Source organism: Falco peregrinus, chromosome 5 (genome assembly GCF_023634155.1).
Source record: "Falco peregrinus isolate bFalPer1 chromosome 5, bFalPer1.pri, whole genome shotgun sequence".
Taxonomy (NCBI): Eukaryota; Metazoa; Chordata; class Aves; order Falconiformes; family Falconidae; genus Falco; species Falco peregrinus.
The window spans coordinates 112,127,587-112,145,187 of record NC_073725.1 but is presented as its reverse complement, the minus strand read 5'-3'; the positions used below and the strand labels follow the sequence as shown (position 1 = coordinate 112,145,187).

Here is a 17,601-nt window from a genome sequence, read left to right as displayed (position 1 = left end):
CTTCCTTGTCTTTCGGGAGCAATTTTTTCTCTGGAAAGAACTGCCTGAAAGCTGCTGTGCAACTGCTTGCTTTTAATGTTCCCTTTTCACAAAGAGGAGTTGAAATCTGGCTTCTTTAATCAAGAGCTGCGGTAAAAGAAGACCGCATCCTTGACCGTTGGGGTTGACTGGCTGTGGAAGGGGACCAGCTTATTTCAACAAGTGATGCTACTTTAAAAACTCTTTTTCCCTAATAAGTTGACATCCTACTTTTTCTCTAGAAACCTGATCTCTCAGGGGCATGGGATTATTTTTGTCCAGCAGAATACTGGAACAATAGGGCTGGACTGGACAATGGGAGATCACCTGTTTCAGTATCTCAGGGAAAATAGTGGAGTGTGCCTTTTAACAGCAGTTGAGTCCATACTAGGGTACTCACTTTTAAGACTGTGTGTAAAAATACTCAAGAAGGAAACTATTCTCTATGAGGTAATTAGTTATCTAGCAATGGAAAACACAGTCTACAAAATCGCAAGTTAGAATACTTTTTGATGCTTACAAAAAAAAAAAAAAAAAAAGCCTTTTTCAGTACATTTTCTACGTACTATTCCAAGTAAAAATTACGCTGTATAGCTTTTTTTCTTCTCTTAGCAGTCACTTCCCTTCCTGTTCAGAGGAGGACCTTAAAAGGCTTTGCACAGGTAGTTTGGAAAGCTGGTTGAGCAGTAACAAAAGCTGCTCTAATTTTTTGAATTCTTTATCACAACTTCAATGTGAAGACATTCTAGGCTGGCATCACTTTTGCCGAGGCTCTTTTCCATACAGATTTCCTCAGTGAAGAAGGGCAAGACTGAACACTAGTACTCCAAAAAACTGTCAAAAGCAAAAGCCAGCTCTCCTCCAGCTGCCCCTTTGCACTAGCAAAGTGAAGGTGGCTTCTTTTTAAGGTGTGCCTCACCACGTCTCTCCCTGATAACTGTAACTGGGCCTGTTTTACTGCATTTCTCAGGCCACAGGGAATATATAATACAATAAATACCAAAACCTTTGTAGTCCCATTCAGTGCCACTGGCAACACAGTGAAGCAGATACATCGCCTCTGCCAGATTCACCCGAAACAGGGCAAGGTCTGAACCAGCAACCAGTGAGTATCCGTGCCATACTCACTGCACATTGAGTGGATAAAGCAGTAAGCAACGAGGGGCTAAGGAGTTCCTTATTTTTGGATGCTCCATATCAGAAAGCCACTTCAAGATCTCACTGCTTTGCTAAATTATACAATAAGTGCTTATTTCCAGCCCAGTTTAATTCAGTTTATACCCATTTCTTCTTGGTTCGCACCATCCTTTAGTCTAGCTTTTTTCTTTACCAAGTTCTTTACCGGTGCAATACATGTATAAGAAGCAACTGTACTGCATTCAAGCCTTCGTTTTGCTGAACTAGGCAACACCCATTCTTCCCTTGTGTGTATAGGTATATACTTCCTATATAGGTATATAGGTATAGACTGTTCCATCTGCCTGGTCAGTTTAACAGCACTTTTCTGTGCCAGATCAGCTTACATTCAACTTTCTTGAGCAGGAGTGATGTAAACGATACACAGCATCATGCCCAGCACCTGTTGGAAATACTTCACTGAATGTGTGATAAGATTTGGGGATTTTTCCACTGCACAAATCTTTCCCATTAGATTTCAGTTAGTGAGCTCTGGATTTCTGACAGATGCATGTTATTAGTCCATAAATAAATTACTTTGAATATTGCATTTAAGTTTGGGGCGGGGGGTGGGGGGTTAACTCCATTCATCGATTTCATTCTTTCCTTAGGATATTTTGGTCCTCTAGTCTTCCAGCTCTGTATCATCTATAGGTTTTAGCAGCACATACCTACTTTTTTCTGTCAACTTAACGAAAATTCTACTTGAGCTCCACATCCCAGTTATATCCTTCCCATTAGTTTTTCTTCAATAACTGCCTATCACCTCAGTAGCCACTTCCTTACCCACAATGTAATTCCTGTACTATTAGTGCTTAACCTTCTCCAGTGTAACTCGTACATTTCTAGTCGTTAGAGATGTGTGGTGTGGAATTCTTCTGTCTGTCGTGAGTCAGCGGTTTTGATTTCCAAGATGAAGAATATTTGGTCTGACTGATACGAGCCCAGGACAATCTTTGATTTTTTTCCTCCATCTCATTTTTAGCTTTTATCCCACCTGCCATCTTGCACTTGCTCCTGTATTTATCATAATCTTTGTCACTTCAAATATTCATGTAATATTGACACTCAAATTATCTAAATTACCTCTCTCCTTAGCAATTACATTTTTTCTTAGTTCTCCTGTTACTTAATTGTTCTACTGTTTATTCTTGTTCCTTTATGAGATCTAACTCAGCTTGTATTTTGGCAATTGTCATTTGATCCCTCTACTTCTTGACCTGAAAAACATGGCTTTCCCTTCAAATATTGAAATACCTATGAAAAGCTTCTATAATTGCATTACAAAGAAAACCAAATGAAACCCAAAAACAACTATACGTGCTCCAACTATAGTTCACAAAATCTTCAAACTCAGCCAAATCAAAATCAATTTTTGCTGGGACTCAGTTTAGCATCTCTTTGCCCAAGGGCTATTTCCCTGCCAAGTTGCTGCTTTTGCTCCCACCCATTTCGACATTCTTTGACTATTCAAAATTCAAGTATATATGAATCCAATCTGCATTTATATAAATATACAAGGTAGAAGAAGAAGTAATACCACTGATCAAATTCTAATTCAACATGCTTTGAAGAATGAACAGTTCTTTCCTCCAGTTCTACCCCTCAAATTCTAAGGAGACCCTTTCAGGTAAGTGTGGAAAGGAAGGAAGTGCTCCAGAGACACCTAAAGACATCCCTCTTCTAGACAAGTAGTGGCTATTCTGCTCAGACTATAATTAACTTAGCCAATATTCTTAAAGACCATTATGCAACCAAAGCATCGATTTTTATACCCAGAGTTGTGAAATCACTATAGCATACTTGCAGCGTTCATGTGGCTTAGAGGTTTCCACAAGTTATATTTTTTTAGAATAGTTATATAAACAGTAAACCCCTTTGAACAAGAGCTTCTATGAGCAGTTCTGTATAATGTTACTATCAACATCAGCAGTCCCTTCTCTTTGGGGAATTTGGGTGTGATATGAAAGTTTTGTTCCGTAAAATGAAAACCAAGAGGGCTCCTTACAACCGCAGGTAACCCTAAGCCATACTCAACGGTGCAGTTTCTAGCTTCTGCATTACTGATTTTGCTCTTTAGCCCTGAGCATCTGAATAAGAACCAGGGTCATTTTCCATGAGAGGTGCTGCATTCTCATCCTCAATTCCTGCAGCGTTTGAACTAAGCAACAGGCAAGTTTGTAGATCAGAACTGCAGTTCAGGAAAACATGTTTGTACTAAAAGAAAGTGGTAGGAGGGTGAGCATCTAGGCTGGGCAACAAAGGAAAAAAGAAAAAAAAAACACCAAGAGGGGTGAATACATCTGCAGGACAGGTCTAGTCCAGCATCTCTGTTCAGAGAGACTGTGTTGCGTATAAGGAGTTAGCAGCTCTTACAATTACATTGGCACACCACCTTGGAGAGGTGAGAAGTAACAGTCTGGAGTTAATTTGCCAACAACTGGTGTTTTAGAAGCAGCCTGGATTTTATTAAAGGCCTTGGCTCAGGACAGCAAACAAGGCTGGTTCAAAGCCTGTCTTTAATATCAAGTATCAAGGTTTCTGACTGTCTGAAAGAAAGACTCTTGAAAAGGACTGGATTACTACAGACCATTGAAAAACCATGAGTAAGGCTTCTCAATTAGGAATGTAATGCTAATTAGTCTTTTTGGGTCAGCCTGGGTGGGTTGGCTAATTAGCAAAAGTAATATACCCATGTGATTGGCCTGGAGTGTGGGTGAGGTTCCTGGAAGCACCAGGTGATATCTGGTGAAAAAAAGGATGTGTGGGTGGTAAAATCAGGACAGCTGCAGTCAGTGACTAGAGAGGGGAAATACATCTTCACCAGAGAGCGTACAAAGGCTCTAAACTTCCAGAATGGTTCAGGTAAGGATCAGCAAGCTTCTCTAAGGTTTATTGAAAACTTAATTTGGGTTAAACTACTTTCTTTGTGAGATGGAGAGATACGCAGCTTGCATAAGCACTGATGTTGTCACGTCAAGCCAGTTAGGTGGTGTGTGGTGATAAAACCCAAGGCCCTTCCAGCCAAAAGCAAATGGCAATTTGCTGCAGCCTCGAGGCGTGGGGGAGATGGAGGCCCCGCAGATGTTGTTTCAACTTTAAAGTAGATGGGTATTTAAACTGCCAGCCAGTGTTTTCCCTTCCTAAATGAAAGATGAGTTTTACCTAGGTAATCTTTTGTTTTAGTAGAATATCAAGGCTCCCGTTGTCCCTAGTCATCTGCAGCCGCTGCAGAGGACCACACAGGTGGGTGATGGCCTTTGTAAGGCTCCAAAGTCTATCGCACGGCAGTGGCGGTAATGTGCCTTATAAAATATTATGCATACTTTCTAAGAAAAGTCACGTGATCTGTTTGGTCCTCCAGAAAGGAACTCCTGGCTGTCCGTAGTTGTACTTTCCCTTTAAGGGCTGTGACACTCCACCAGCAAAGGAGAGGCAGGCTCTGCAGGCAGAGCACCCAACGCCCTGAGGGCTGCAGGGGAAGGTGCCAGGTGCAGGAGAACAATGGCACTAAAATATGAAAGGAGTTAACTCCTCTAGGGCAACTTTTCAAGGTTTCCACTCTGGGCTAATTTCCCCAGCATCCAAGGAGTTGGTGATGTAAATGCATATTGTTTCAGTGAGCTCCAAGGAGTTACACATCGTGGCTACCGCAAATACTTAACGTTACTGAAACGTGCATAGGATAGAATGTCAGCTTTTATATGTGGTTCAGAAAATTAGAGGAAGGAGAGAAGCAAAACAGAGAAGGTTTTAACCCACACTAAAGCACTTTAATATTTTCTGGTGGCTGTGTCTTTCCTAATGAATGTCTCTTCTTTCCTCCATATCTCACCCTTACCGTGATGCTTACCGAGAACTGGGTAACTGGGTCAGTTGATACAAGGATCAGATTTTGCCTCGTTCATTTTGTCCATGTCATTTTTACTCCTCGTTTGGTATTCTGAAGGTTGGTAACAGAGTAATTAGAGCTTTGGACCTGTCCTGTGTCCTCTTTATTTATATAGCTAAAGCAGACAAAGCGATCTGCAACAGCTGCATACGATACAACAAGGTGTTGTCTTGTAACATTTTAAAAGTGTAACTTCTGGATTGCTGTGCAGGAATTCACATCACTACGAGTAAGATTTGTTTCTGTAGTTCTGAGATCAAATACAAATCTATCAGGAAAAAAACAACAACCAGTAAGCTTTGCAAGAAACATGTTTAATAAATTTTACATTTACTATTTAATACGTTCTGGGATTTTCCCCTCTTGACAGATGGCAATTTAACTGCTGGATCCTTAAAAAAAACAAACCCCCAAGATATTATGTCCAATGATTCAATATATTTCACTTCTCAAAATATTAGAGATGGGCCTAAGACAAAGTTTGGATTCAAGTACTAATGTTCCCAGAGGGTGTTCTGCTCCAAGCTTTTGGTTCAGGCCCATCTTTTCCTCTCAATAAGTATACATTTGAAAAGGATGCTGCCAAATAAATCTCCTGTTTTGAAAAGTCAAGTATTACATGTGTTTCTAATAACATGTCAGATGGAGTAGCATGAAGTAATTTCAATTATTTTTATTATTTGTCTGTGGTTTTTGCTTCCTTCTTTCATTTTGCTTAGCAAAACATCTAACCTAGAGTAGTCCATCTCCCTTCCCATTTACAGTCAGTGAATCAAAGTGAAACTATCACTAGCAAAAAATCCTGCTGCACTAGTGCTTCCAGATACAAGCGAGTGCAATTAAAAATAAATTATTTCTTAAATTACATGAAAGTATCTGTTGAAGTCCATTTTCTGTTTGGTCTATCCTATAAAAGGAGGGCAGAAGCGATGAGATACAGGAAGGTCGGCCAGGGTGCTAGGAACTGAAGGAGAAGGATCAGACACAAATGGAGGTAAGGTTTGAGAGGGCACTCCTTATATTATGATCACACGCTGCAAAGAGAAAACAACTTTTTTTTAAGAACTCGCCTTTGAATTAGTCCAGGATTCATATATCATCTCAGACAGAAACTAAATTAGAAAATGTTATCTGGAATAAATTAAAAGTATATGTTCAGCCCGAACCAATCAAGAGATTTCTAATGAAAATAAAGACAAATTAGTGGAAAATTGGAACTAAGCTACTCTAATTTTTTTTTCTCTTCTGTTTTCAAATGTATTTTCCAGAGTGGATCACTAAAGGAGCCAGAGCCAAACAAAATCCCACCTCAGCGACCACCACCTCAAGGTTGTTTACAGTACATTCTCGACTGTAATGGCGTTGCAGTAGGACCAAAACAAGTCCAGGCTACTTAGATAATTGAGACTAAAAGCAAGGGTTAAAGCAAAAATGAAAAAAAAAAAAAAAAAAAAAAAAAGGAAAGAAAAGAAACAAACAATCTTAAAAGCAAACATACCAGTTTTGTTCAATTTTCGCATTGTTTCAGTGCTGACCTGGACTGTGTTTTTTCTATGCAGTGTCAACTATACCGTCTGGTTGTTTACTTGTTCATGTCTGTGCGTGTAATGCTTACCTACCTTTCTCTGTAAAACCTGTGATTTCAGGGCCGTTGTCAACAGTGTACAAAGAATGTGCCTCTTTAGAGCCCAGTGCAACTGTACATTATGGATGGTTAGACAGTATTTTTGGAGTATTATATATCGTTAAGTAAACTACCACCGAGGTTCAAATCTAAATACTTTTGCTTACTCTGTGAGTGTGTGCACACTGTACTCATAGCCTTTATTTTTTTGTGCGTGTGCATGACTAATAGGTAGGTGATCCAGATATATTTTTAAAAGTCTAGATTAGAATTTGCTAGTGAGGCTTTTTATTTATAATTTTATAAAGTTTGTTAACATTTTAGTTTTACTTATATGCAAGTGGAAGTCTGATATTTCAGTGACTCCATAAGATAACAGTTCTTCCCAAGGAATATTTAAAGTATCTTCTATTTTACATACTGGTATTCATATTTTTAGTAATTCAGCATTAAATTATTAGCTACAAAGCTATGTAAATGGGCCACCTATGTGCAATATCTCAGTGAAAGTGTGAGTATTTCATGTTTCCTATTTCAATTAAGTAGTAACTTTTGTTGTCATTCTGAATTAGTAAACTATGGAGATTTTTAATGAAAACTAATGCAAATACTTTCAAAAATCTTATACTTACCTAAGAGTTAAATCCCAGGTTATTTGGTGAGAAGTACCTCACGGACTGTTAAACTTCCTGTAAGAGCTCATTTTTTTAAAATACAGAGATGCTAGGAGATGGTAGACCAAGGCACATTTAACCAGCTAGGGATCTTGCCCTTCGGTTAGAGTGCAAGACAAAAATGTCGGTGGTTTTCTCTGCCAACTCAGGTCTACTGTTTTAAACCTAGAGACAGCCAGATAGCTCTAAAGAAAATTCAGTCCCAGCGTTATCCACATAAATAGGGTTTATAATAATTGCTTGACATCAAACATGCAAAAAGACTCGAGATGCCCGACAACTGCTAGATTTTCTGTAGGTAAATTATTTGTGATTTTTGCATAACCAGTTTGCAATGCACTATTACAAGAAAAACACAGGCAGGCAGTTAATCTGTTGAGAGAAATCTAGCCTAGAATCACAAGCTACACACTGCTAGCATACCATAAAGCTTAGTTGCAAGTGAGCCACAAAACTATAATTTAATCTTGAATATGTACAAAGATGAGTAGTGGCCATTAGTTTAGTGCAAACAATTTTGTTTAAAGGGAAAACAGTCTTATGTTCTACTTCTGTTTTCCCCACAAACACTGGAAAAAATTATCAGTGAGACTCATCATTCTTCGTGTTTCTTTTATTTGTACAAGCTGGCTGGTAAGATGAGAATTAAGGTATGCATTATTAGCTATTTAAATGTTTGTGGTAAGTGCTACTGTTTACTACCTATCAGTAAATTACATGAATATTTTGCTTTAGTGATCAGCATTTGTCTGGGTCAGTGATCATTCCGACGATGGCATTGGCTATTTTGTTCTATATTAAGAAAATCCCACTCTAGAATCAGGTTCACAAATCCTTACCTCCAGACACCATACACGCGGATAAACCATACTGCCCTGGAGAGAAGAAATGAATCTGATGATTGATTTTATTTAAAGCAGTTGGTATTTTTTTGCATGTAGTAGTACAAGTATTCACAAGTGCTTCTCACATGACATTTGTGAGCTGTGTGTGCAAAGAAGAGATGGGTGTTTCAGATAGGATTTCAGCTTGTTGACTGTAAAGGATTTACAAGGGCACGCACTATTACTACATACCACAGACAAGAAGCAAGCCAAAATGTCTCTCTGCATGTAAGCATGCTTAGGTGCAATATTGTGGGTAACAGGGAACAGATGTTTTACAGTGTAGGCTTAATGTTCAGTTTTGTTGAGTTATTTTTGGTAAAAGTTTCTTTCATGATTGTTGCCTTTTGTACAACCCAGCTGCAAGAAAGTGAGCAAATGCTGGAAGTGTGACAGCAGTATATCTTTTATGTGAAATATCTTGTACAGCTTAATGTGCAATAAAAGAAAGTTATATCTGTCTTCAGTGTAAAGTTTCTGGCATGCAAGCCTGTATGTACAAGTGGGGGAAAGAAACCTTTCTGTTTTTCAATATTGAGTGAAAGGAGACTAATAAGAAAAGGATCCTTATTAAGATGTTGCAAGACCATGTTATCACCTTCAAATATTTCCTACAAAAGCGGTTCAAATTAATAAACAATGAAGGCACATTCCTTAACATACAGTACGTGCTATTTATCTTTCCACACCACAACACGCTGCTACAACTGTATTAAAACTTACTGAAGCATTAGCACATGCTGTTCTCAGACACATACCCTGGAATCTCATATAGTGAGTGGAAGGCTGATTATAATAGCTGTTTTAAAAAAAAGTAATCATGTATTACAGCAGTACTTCAGATATGAAGGTTTTCTTTTAGAGACCTGAAGAGATTAAGTCTCTTACTTGCACTCATTATCTATGTAAGACTAAAAATTCCCAAATGTTCAGAACATCTAGATCAGTTGTCTTCTATAATATTTACTGTTCAGCAAAGCTCTTACTCTGACTGAAATATTCTACAAACAAATCGCTCAGAATTTCATCCTGTCCTTTCTTCCCCCTAACGCATATATCCCGTGGGCCCTGTCACATGCAAGAATAAACATTCAGTTGTAACAACTATCAGCCCAGAAAACCACATGCAGACATCTGATACGAGATAAAAGTCGCATGCCTACTGATACCTGACACAGCACTATTTCAGTCAGAAAGCAGAAAAAAACCAACCCTGTATGATGATTTAGCATCTTTCAGCCATGGATTTCACAACTTAAGTCTCTACTACACACTGTAGTTTCACACTTTGTGCAGTATTTTGCCAGTGTATGTCCTTCTCAGTGGAAAGTTCTCTTTGGTAAAGAATTAGTAGTGACTTTTCTTGTGTTCCTTGTAATGTTCTTGATATATTTCACTAAGGGGTTAAATAAATTATCAAAAAACTTTAAATTAGCCAGGGAATTTCAGTATAAAGTTGTTTTACTGCTATAAGAGTGAATCTAAGAGGAATATTACAGAAATAATTTTAAGACTTTGGAGGAACAAAGCTGCACTAACTACACAGAAACTAGTAGCTGTACTGCTGAAATAGATGTTACTAGTATATTCAGTTATCTCGCAGCCTGTCCTTGACTGGGCCAGAGTTATACTGGCTGTAATTCCATTGAGTTGATTTGAAGTCGGTACTGCTACTGCTGGGATAAATTTGGTGGTACTTAGCAGTTTTAAGGGTGAATAGCAGGGGCTCCAAGCAAGTTACTAAGGTACCAGCTGTGATTAACAGTAGTGACTACCTGAAACTGCAGTCCATATTAATAGAATTTTGCCTGGAAAGTAGAATTAATCACATTCAAGGATTATTTTAAAGTGTTGGATATGAAATCTAGTAAGAATTCTTTGATACTATAACATTATGAAGTTTTTCTTGTACTGAACCTAGGGGGCCCAGTGCAACCCCAAGGAATGCAATCACAAAGCCAGGAGCCATTGCAGCCACAGCGCATGTACCCCCCTGGGCAGTCAGCAAAGCCCTCAACTTCCCAGCCACAGCGTCCACCTGGACCTACAACCCAGCAGCCACGGCCCCAGGCTCAAGGTCCTTCCAGCACCAGATTATCAAAGGAAGCGGAGCCGCAGCCCCAGCCTGCTCCACCGCCTGCTCGCCAGCCCGCTCCACCGCCCGCGCCGCAGCCCGTGCCGCAGCCTGCTCCACAACAGAAGCCTCAGTCTCATCCACAGCTCAAGTAAGATTTGCTTTATCCATTTTATTCTCCCCTCCTAAGACAGGTTTTGGTGTTGTAACTGTAATCTGGGAGTTGGCCTAATATTCAGAAAAAAAATGTACATATATGCCCAAGTCTAAAATGAGGTTAAAACATTTCAAAAAGCCTACTCGCTGTTGATGATTAATAAGACAGCGTCATTAGTTATATCCTAAGCACTACACAAAACTCTCTTTAATAGTAGTGCAGTTTCTGCCCCAACAAGGTCTGAAAACTCATCATCTTTCTCCTGTTTGTTTTCTCCTTTTCATGTTCCTGACTCACGGTCCGGGTGCGCTGTGAGCCTGCACAGAAAAGAGGAAGTCTTATCTATTGAAACTTTTGACCTTGCAGTCACTCAGGCAACAGCTGCCCCTTGCAAAAGGCCCATCTCAGGAGCGGTCCGGATGGGCACGCTGGCGAGGGGCTGCCAGGCTGTGTCTGTGGTCGCGTTCGCTCATGGTTGTGTGCTGCTGCGGACTGCACAGCACCCGCAATTCACGCGGGCCCTTTCCAGGGAAGCCTGCAGGATGTGCACAGAACACTGTAGTTACCTCGCTACTGGAAGATTCCATGGTGCACAGCGTGATGTTGCTGTAGCGAGCCAGCTGTGCGCTGCAGGAAAGCCTGTGGCAAGGATCTGTGGCTATATCCCCTCTCACAGCCCAGACCCTGCGAACAGAACTCATGGGGAAGGGAGTAGCCAGGATTTGCTGGTTTTCAGCCCAGCGATCCTGACACACACTACTGCCGCTAGAGTCACAGACACATTTCTTCTTACTTTGGCAAGTACAAAGACTGGCGTTAGTCTTTGTTTTACCCACGTGACACAGATCCCCTTTTCCCAGCCACTCGCATGGTAATACTGGTGTGCACTGGTTCCGAGTCGTCACCTGAGCACAGTTCAGTGGAGAAGATGTGTTAGGGGACGGTATGCGAAGGTGACAGTATTTTCGTTTCCTTCCTAGGAGAGTGTATTTCTGTTTTCTGTTTTAGAATAATAAAACTTAAATTAATTCATCCATTATTTAAGTATAATATAAGCTTATACTTATTATATGTATTACACTTTAATATAAGAGAGCAGGGAGGTCGATTTTCTTAAGCAAGATGGAAGCTAGTTTATCCTTTGAAATGTAACTTGTGAACGTCTGACATTTAAGAACCACCACATGCTGTTTGCCAGCTTTCTCCCTCTCCTTTAGTTCCTTGTTCAATTCTAGATTCTTTTTTCTGTTCTTCAAATGGAAGAGAATAGTCTCTATTTAAAATAAAATAAAATAAAAAAGGAAAAATTAAAGGTTTTAAGATGCAAGCCACAATAGGAGTAGTTTTTCTAACTTTCAAGCAGCAGTTTTAGGTCCGCACCAAGACTCAGATCTCCTGCCTGTAGGATTAACTCTATCTATTTGCATGTGTATGCTTTGTATTCACCCACATGCTGTTGCCTAACCTGTATGTACATGTTATTAATCTGTGAATAAATATTTAATTAGGCTACTTATTGTGTTACTAATCAAGTCAAGTGCTGCTTCCCACCCTCCCTCTTTCAGTGAGTACAAACAAACATTTATCAGTCTATTCTCATTAGCACAACTATAATTTATGAAAAACCTAAAATGCCTGTAGCACTGTTTGCTGTACATTATTAGTTTAGAGGTGGCGAAGCTGCAAACCATGACGAGTACAAGACAATCTGAATAAGAAAAGTTTTGCAGTTTTACTATAGCCAAAATTGAAATCCTATTGTACTGAGATCAGTTAACTAGTTTTACTAATGCATGGATATCTTTGTAAAAAGGTTATAAATCATTCATGCTTTCCACTTAAATTCAAGCCTACTTTCCAAATATTATTTTATCTGACAAGTCATGAGTTAAAGTTTTAAACTTCAGATATTTTTCTTCATGTGTGTTGTTTTATTCATGCTTACAGAAGTTTAGACCATAGTTACACGATAGTACTAAAAACGAAGCAGCATTCCTAGACTTACCTGCTTATAGAAAGAAAAATTATATCTGATTTGGGTATTTTTTTAAAGTTATAAAGTGTCATTAAGCCTCCATTAAGGACCAAATATCTGAGAGAGAGCATGCACATTACAACTTCAGGATTAATTCTTCAAACTCTAGCCAATATACCTAATTTTCCTTTGTGCGTAACTGTTTGCAGCCTTAATGAACACAATTGTTAATCATCCTGTGTTGGGTAGTTATTTGGATTTAGCAGGGAGGCCCACTTTTTCCTCAAGTTCTAATTTACATCATCCAATTTACTGGAATACAATGTTTCAGATCTGTAAAAAAAGCAGGGTATTCTCTAAAGAAAAGATTATCTTCTCAGAGGAAAGGATAGAAGGAATGTGCTTCATTGCAGCGGCTCTGTATGCTGCAGCTAACTATATTGCTTGTGCTGAATGTCCATTTTGTTCACATGCAAACTGCCTACATCTCGTGGGAATTTATCCTTTTCTTGTCATTTATACAACTTATATGTAGATGGAAGCCGGTAGAAAATACGACCATACGAAACATGTTGCATTTTTTTTTGTCTTGCAGCAAGTCGCAGTCTTTGACAAATGCCTTCAGTTTCACAGAATCGTCCTTCTTCCGATCGTCTGTGAATGAAGATGAAGCAAAAGCCGAAACCATTCGAAACTTGAGGAAATCCTTTGCTAGTCTTTTTTCTGATTAGCCAGCTTCATCTAAACGCACCTAGCATATAGTCTAAAAACTACGTGAATGTTACATAGGTTTTGTTTTCCCTGTGACAGTACCCTTCTCTACTGTGCTAACTGTTGTATCAAGCAATATGTTAAACTTAAAAGAAAAAAAAAAAAAAAAAAAAGAGAGAGAGAAGAAGGACTTTGATGAGGTGCCATTCAGGAATATGTATAAAAATCTATAAAGAAGGAAGGGTTCTATTACTGACACAGAATGCAGAATTCTAAGGTCCTTATCCATTGTAATATTGTGGCCTTACTGTGACTGAACTATATACTCCTATTTGAGACTCCTTTGTAGAATTGTGTTAATAAAGCATTGAGTAATGGGTTTCTCCTTGCTTTACCCATTTCCAATGCATTGCAATGCATGTGTATTTTGTGTGTAAATGTTTTGTACTGCAAAAGTATAGTCTTGACTTGTTCTTGCCTCCCAAACTTAGGAGGCAATTCACACTGACATTCTTGTCAAGCCACAGAAATAATGTGAGAAATTGAAGCAGTTTCTTCCTCCTTATACAATCTTCTCATCAGCTGGTTGTAGACTTCTGATGTATTTCTGAGAGCTATCAGTACACTAACTTAATGTCATAAATAGAGTGTATATGTACTACTGTATCTCCATATGTCTATTTAAATTTATTTCCAACTTGTAACCATAATGGGGTTTAGTTGCAAAGAATATGCATGATGTTACCCTTATTTTTGTGAACACCTTCTAATAAATGTAAAGTCCCATGCCTGATTTAAAAAAGTCTTCTACAAAGCTTGTTTTGACATCAATATATATTGTCTATTTTGACTGAAATCAAAAGGGTACCTTTATGATTATAAAATATTTGGACACAAAACACAAATGGAAGTAAATAAACTATCACAAATCATTCCCTTTTTGAATCATAAACAATTTATAAATTTTAGGAATCACATGTACATTTTCTAAGAAATTACGTGTTTTAAAAATATTTCTCTAATTTGAGAAACACTTGATCCCAGACTTTAGGGTAATAGCAGCATATTTTTTTTTTTAATTATATAAACCAAACTGAAGTTCATTAGTTCATTAGTAATCTAGACTATCCACTTCCAAATGATTATCATGTCATTCTGCCTATAATGAATTACATGCAGCAGTATTCCTTGCCAGGAAACAGTGCTAACAGGGGAATCAAGAAAAAATAACTGTAATATTAGCATGTCTGAGGCAGAAAATGAGCAACACAAAGTTAACTTAGAAACCCGATGGGATTTGTAATGGGTTTGTAGAGACATATCCATTTGCCTTAGAAATTTTACCTCTTGTAGATCTGCTGGTTTATGAAGTCTGGGTAAATCACAATCACCGTTTGATGACATCAGTCCTTTCAGCAGTTTTGGATTCCTTTGGGTGAAGAGCCTGGCTTGGGCCAGGAGCTTGGCAATAAAATATGGAAACTTTAATCTCCAGTGATGTCAGAATGTAGTGCGTACATTAGCATCGGATAGCTCTCTGTTTGTCAACACAGTCGAAGCTGATGATCTTAGCACACATATTTCCTGAAAAGCAGGCATGCCCAAATCACTCACAGCAACACGACTGACAGCCTTTCTGGATGGACAATAAGGACTGACTCAGCAGCAGGGTTGAACAATCGTGCCTCGAACAAGGCTTCTCTCCAGGTCGAGACCTGGTTGGAGCAGCCTGGGCTGGTGGAAGGTGGCCCTGCCCGTGGTGGGGGGGTGGAATTAGGTGATCTTTAAGGTCCCTTGCAACCCAAACCAGCCTATGAATCTATGAAGACTGAAATAAATTGATGGGTAAGTTTGCACTGCAACGTTACAAATCTTAAATACATAGTCCTGCCTTCTATAAGGTGGGAACTCAGCCCCTGTGTCGGGCCTGTAGCCCTCAGCCCACAGAGAAGTCCCTTACTGAAGGAATGACAATTCTTTTTCAGGAGTATTCTGTGTACAGAGGCCTGTGGTTCAGACAACGAATTCTGTGGCAAAACAGAATGCTTTGACTCTCAGTCGTTTTCATTAGTTCATAAATATCAGCTATACTTTGATTTTTTTACGTTCTGTCCCCCTCCTGCCCCCCACTGGGGTGGAACACCCTTCTTCACCGGCCTGCAATAACAACCTTGAGCGCTTACCAAGCCTTTCATGTCTGAGAAGCACTTTACTTTTAGATTAGAAAGATTAATCAAAGTTGCTAACGCAAATTAATTACTGCTACAGAGAAAGCATAGTAATTATGCATAGTTTGGCATGGTTCATGATTAGTACATGCCTAGTTTCAGCAATATTTAGCACAATATGAATTACAGGTAGTTCATTAGTCCAGGCCCCAGATTTCGACTTGAGGCAAAGTTTCTCGCTCGTATAAAATTCCCTCCCACCTCTTCCTGGGAGAAAACGGGTTTCACTACAGTCTTTGTTTTACCATCTGGTACAAAAAAAAAAAAAAAAAAAAAAAAAAAAAAAAAAAAAAAGAAAAGAAAAAAGAGAGCAAGATGATGCAATCAAATCTGCATGGTGTATCCTCCCACACAATGTACATAACACATTGCCTCTCCACAATGCCAAAACTTCTTTATACCTCCGAGCGTGCTAAAGCGCGTCGCGCACAAGCTGATGCATGCTTATGATCCTCATGCAGTGTTTCATGGTTAAGACATTTTTGAGCAATCTATAACCCATCTCCAAACTACTAATCAGAAAAAATGAGTTTTTTTAAAAAGTCTATTCAAACATTGATTGTCCTTTTGTCTTCCTTCATTAAATGGCTTGTGCTTGGAATTCCCATGCAAGCTCTAAATACCCAGTTACCCAATACAATGCTATCTACCGTTGCTTGAATGGTAACACAGACCTAATTAGTGTCTGTGATTGTTCATCTTTATGAACATTTGCCTAGGAACATAAGGTCTGTACTTCATTTCCACCTTTTCCATGCAGACGCAGCTTACGATGCGTTTCTATGCATGACACTTCATCTCTTTTTTTTTTTTTGTCTTTCATTTATAAACCAGGATAATATCCAATCTACAGGAGCTACTAATCAAGTTTAGTCTTCAGATTGAGATGGAGCGATTTTCTGGCCATTAGGCCCAAAGCCAATTCAAAACACTGAAGCAGATTTCGAGAGATTGTAATTATGGACAAGGTGACTAATGTAGCTTTGAAACAACCACTAAGTCTCCAGTAAAAATTAGTCAAAATAGTGCTAAGGTACTTTGTAAATATTGTGTGTACTTTGCATACTTCCTACTCCACAAGAACCAAGCCACTTTTCTGAGCCAATGTTGTCTCAATGAACAGCTCACACACAATAAAGCTCCTATTTACAAAATTTAAAAAAGTTAGGGCTTATTGTCTGTGCGTTGACATGGCTCTTGCCAGTATTTGGTTGAACACTACAAACAGATTTCCTAGCCAGCTGTCCATCAACAGCAGCTTCCAGTGAGGTGGAGGAGGATGCAGGTGGCTGAATAAGTCCAACACAGTTAGCGCTGCTTGTAGATCTCCTATCGCAATGCCTATCTCGATGACCAAGACAGCCGCACAGGGGTTGGCAGGTACGATACAGGATCTGTGGGAGACCCGGGCTGTACCGAAATGTCAGCTGGAGGCTAGGCAGGATGTACAAAGGTGACCTAAAATGGTTGCCAGTGTTTGGGACTGAGTTTCCTTTTCTGTCTGGACACTCGGCTATCTTATCCTCTGTAACCATTCTGGCATGGAGTAAGAGGCACCTTAAGTGAGCTCTGCCTTCTTCCCCTGGCAAAATAAAGCTGTTCCGCAAGACGGTGCTGCTAACAAAGAAGCATTTGCAAATTTTGATCACTAATAGAGTTTATTTCTCCATACCAAAGGAACCTAGCAGTGATTATTGATTTAAGAAAGATCACCTAAACTGTCACATATGCTAGCACAAATGAATTTAAGCTCTGAATGACAATACGTGTCTCCAAAATGGAAATTATTTTTATTAGACATACATTTCTAAACAAGCAGGTTTTTTTCTATTTTTTTTAAGATGTTTTTAACATCTCATATTAGAAGTTTCAAAATAGGTACCTAAAATCAGTAAATAGTTTACCAAGTGCATATTCAATCATGCAAATAAGCAGCCAAATTTGCAAAATCCTGTTTTCCTCATTCCCTCTAATTCTTCCTCATTTTCTAAAGAAGAATATTGCACATCAAGATGATGGTTTACATTGTTTCATGAAACATTGATTTGGTCATCTGTAGATTCTTGCAGCTCAAAAATTAATTCAAGAAAGAATGCAAATAAAATTTAACTTTTTTAGAAAGAGAAAGAATTCAGATAATGTCTAGAGTATCAAGCACGTTCTTGAAAGTTAAAATAAGCCAAGAAAA

General features: G+C 38.9%; 1 protein-coding gene across 1 annotated transcript in view; it reads left to right on the top strand.

Annotated features, from left to right (window-relative positions):
* SYN2 (synapsin II) overlaps positions 1–14,161 on the top strand; it is a 193,575-nt gene extending 179,414 nt beyond the window's left edge. The window contains exons 11-13 of the mRNA XM_055805683.1: positions 6,355–6,415; positions 10,190–10,493; positions 13,070–14,161. Coding sequence (XP_055661658.1) covers positions 6,355–6,415; positions 10,190–10,493; positions 13,070–13,205 — 501 coding nt within the window. The 3' untranslated portion in view covers positions 13,206–14,161. The remainder of the gene's footprint in view (positions 1–6,354; positions 6,416–10,189; positions 10,494–13,069) is intronic.
* Positions 14,162–17,601: the final 3,440 nt, after the last annotated feature.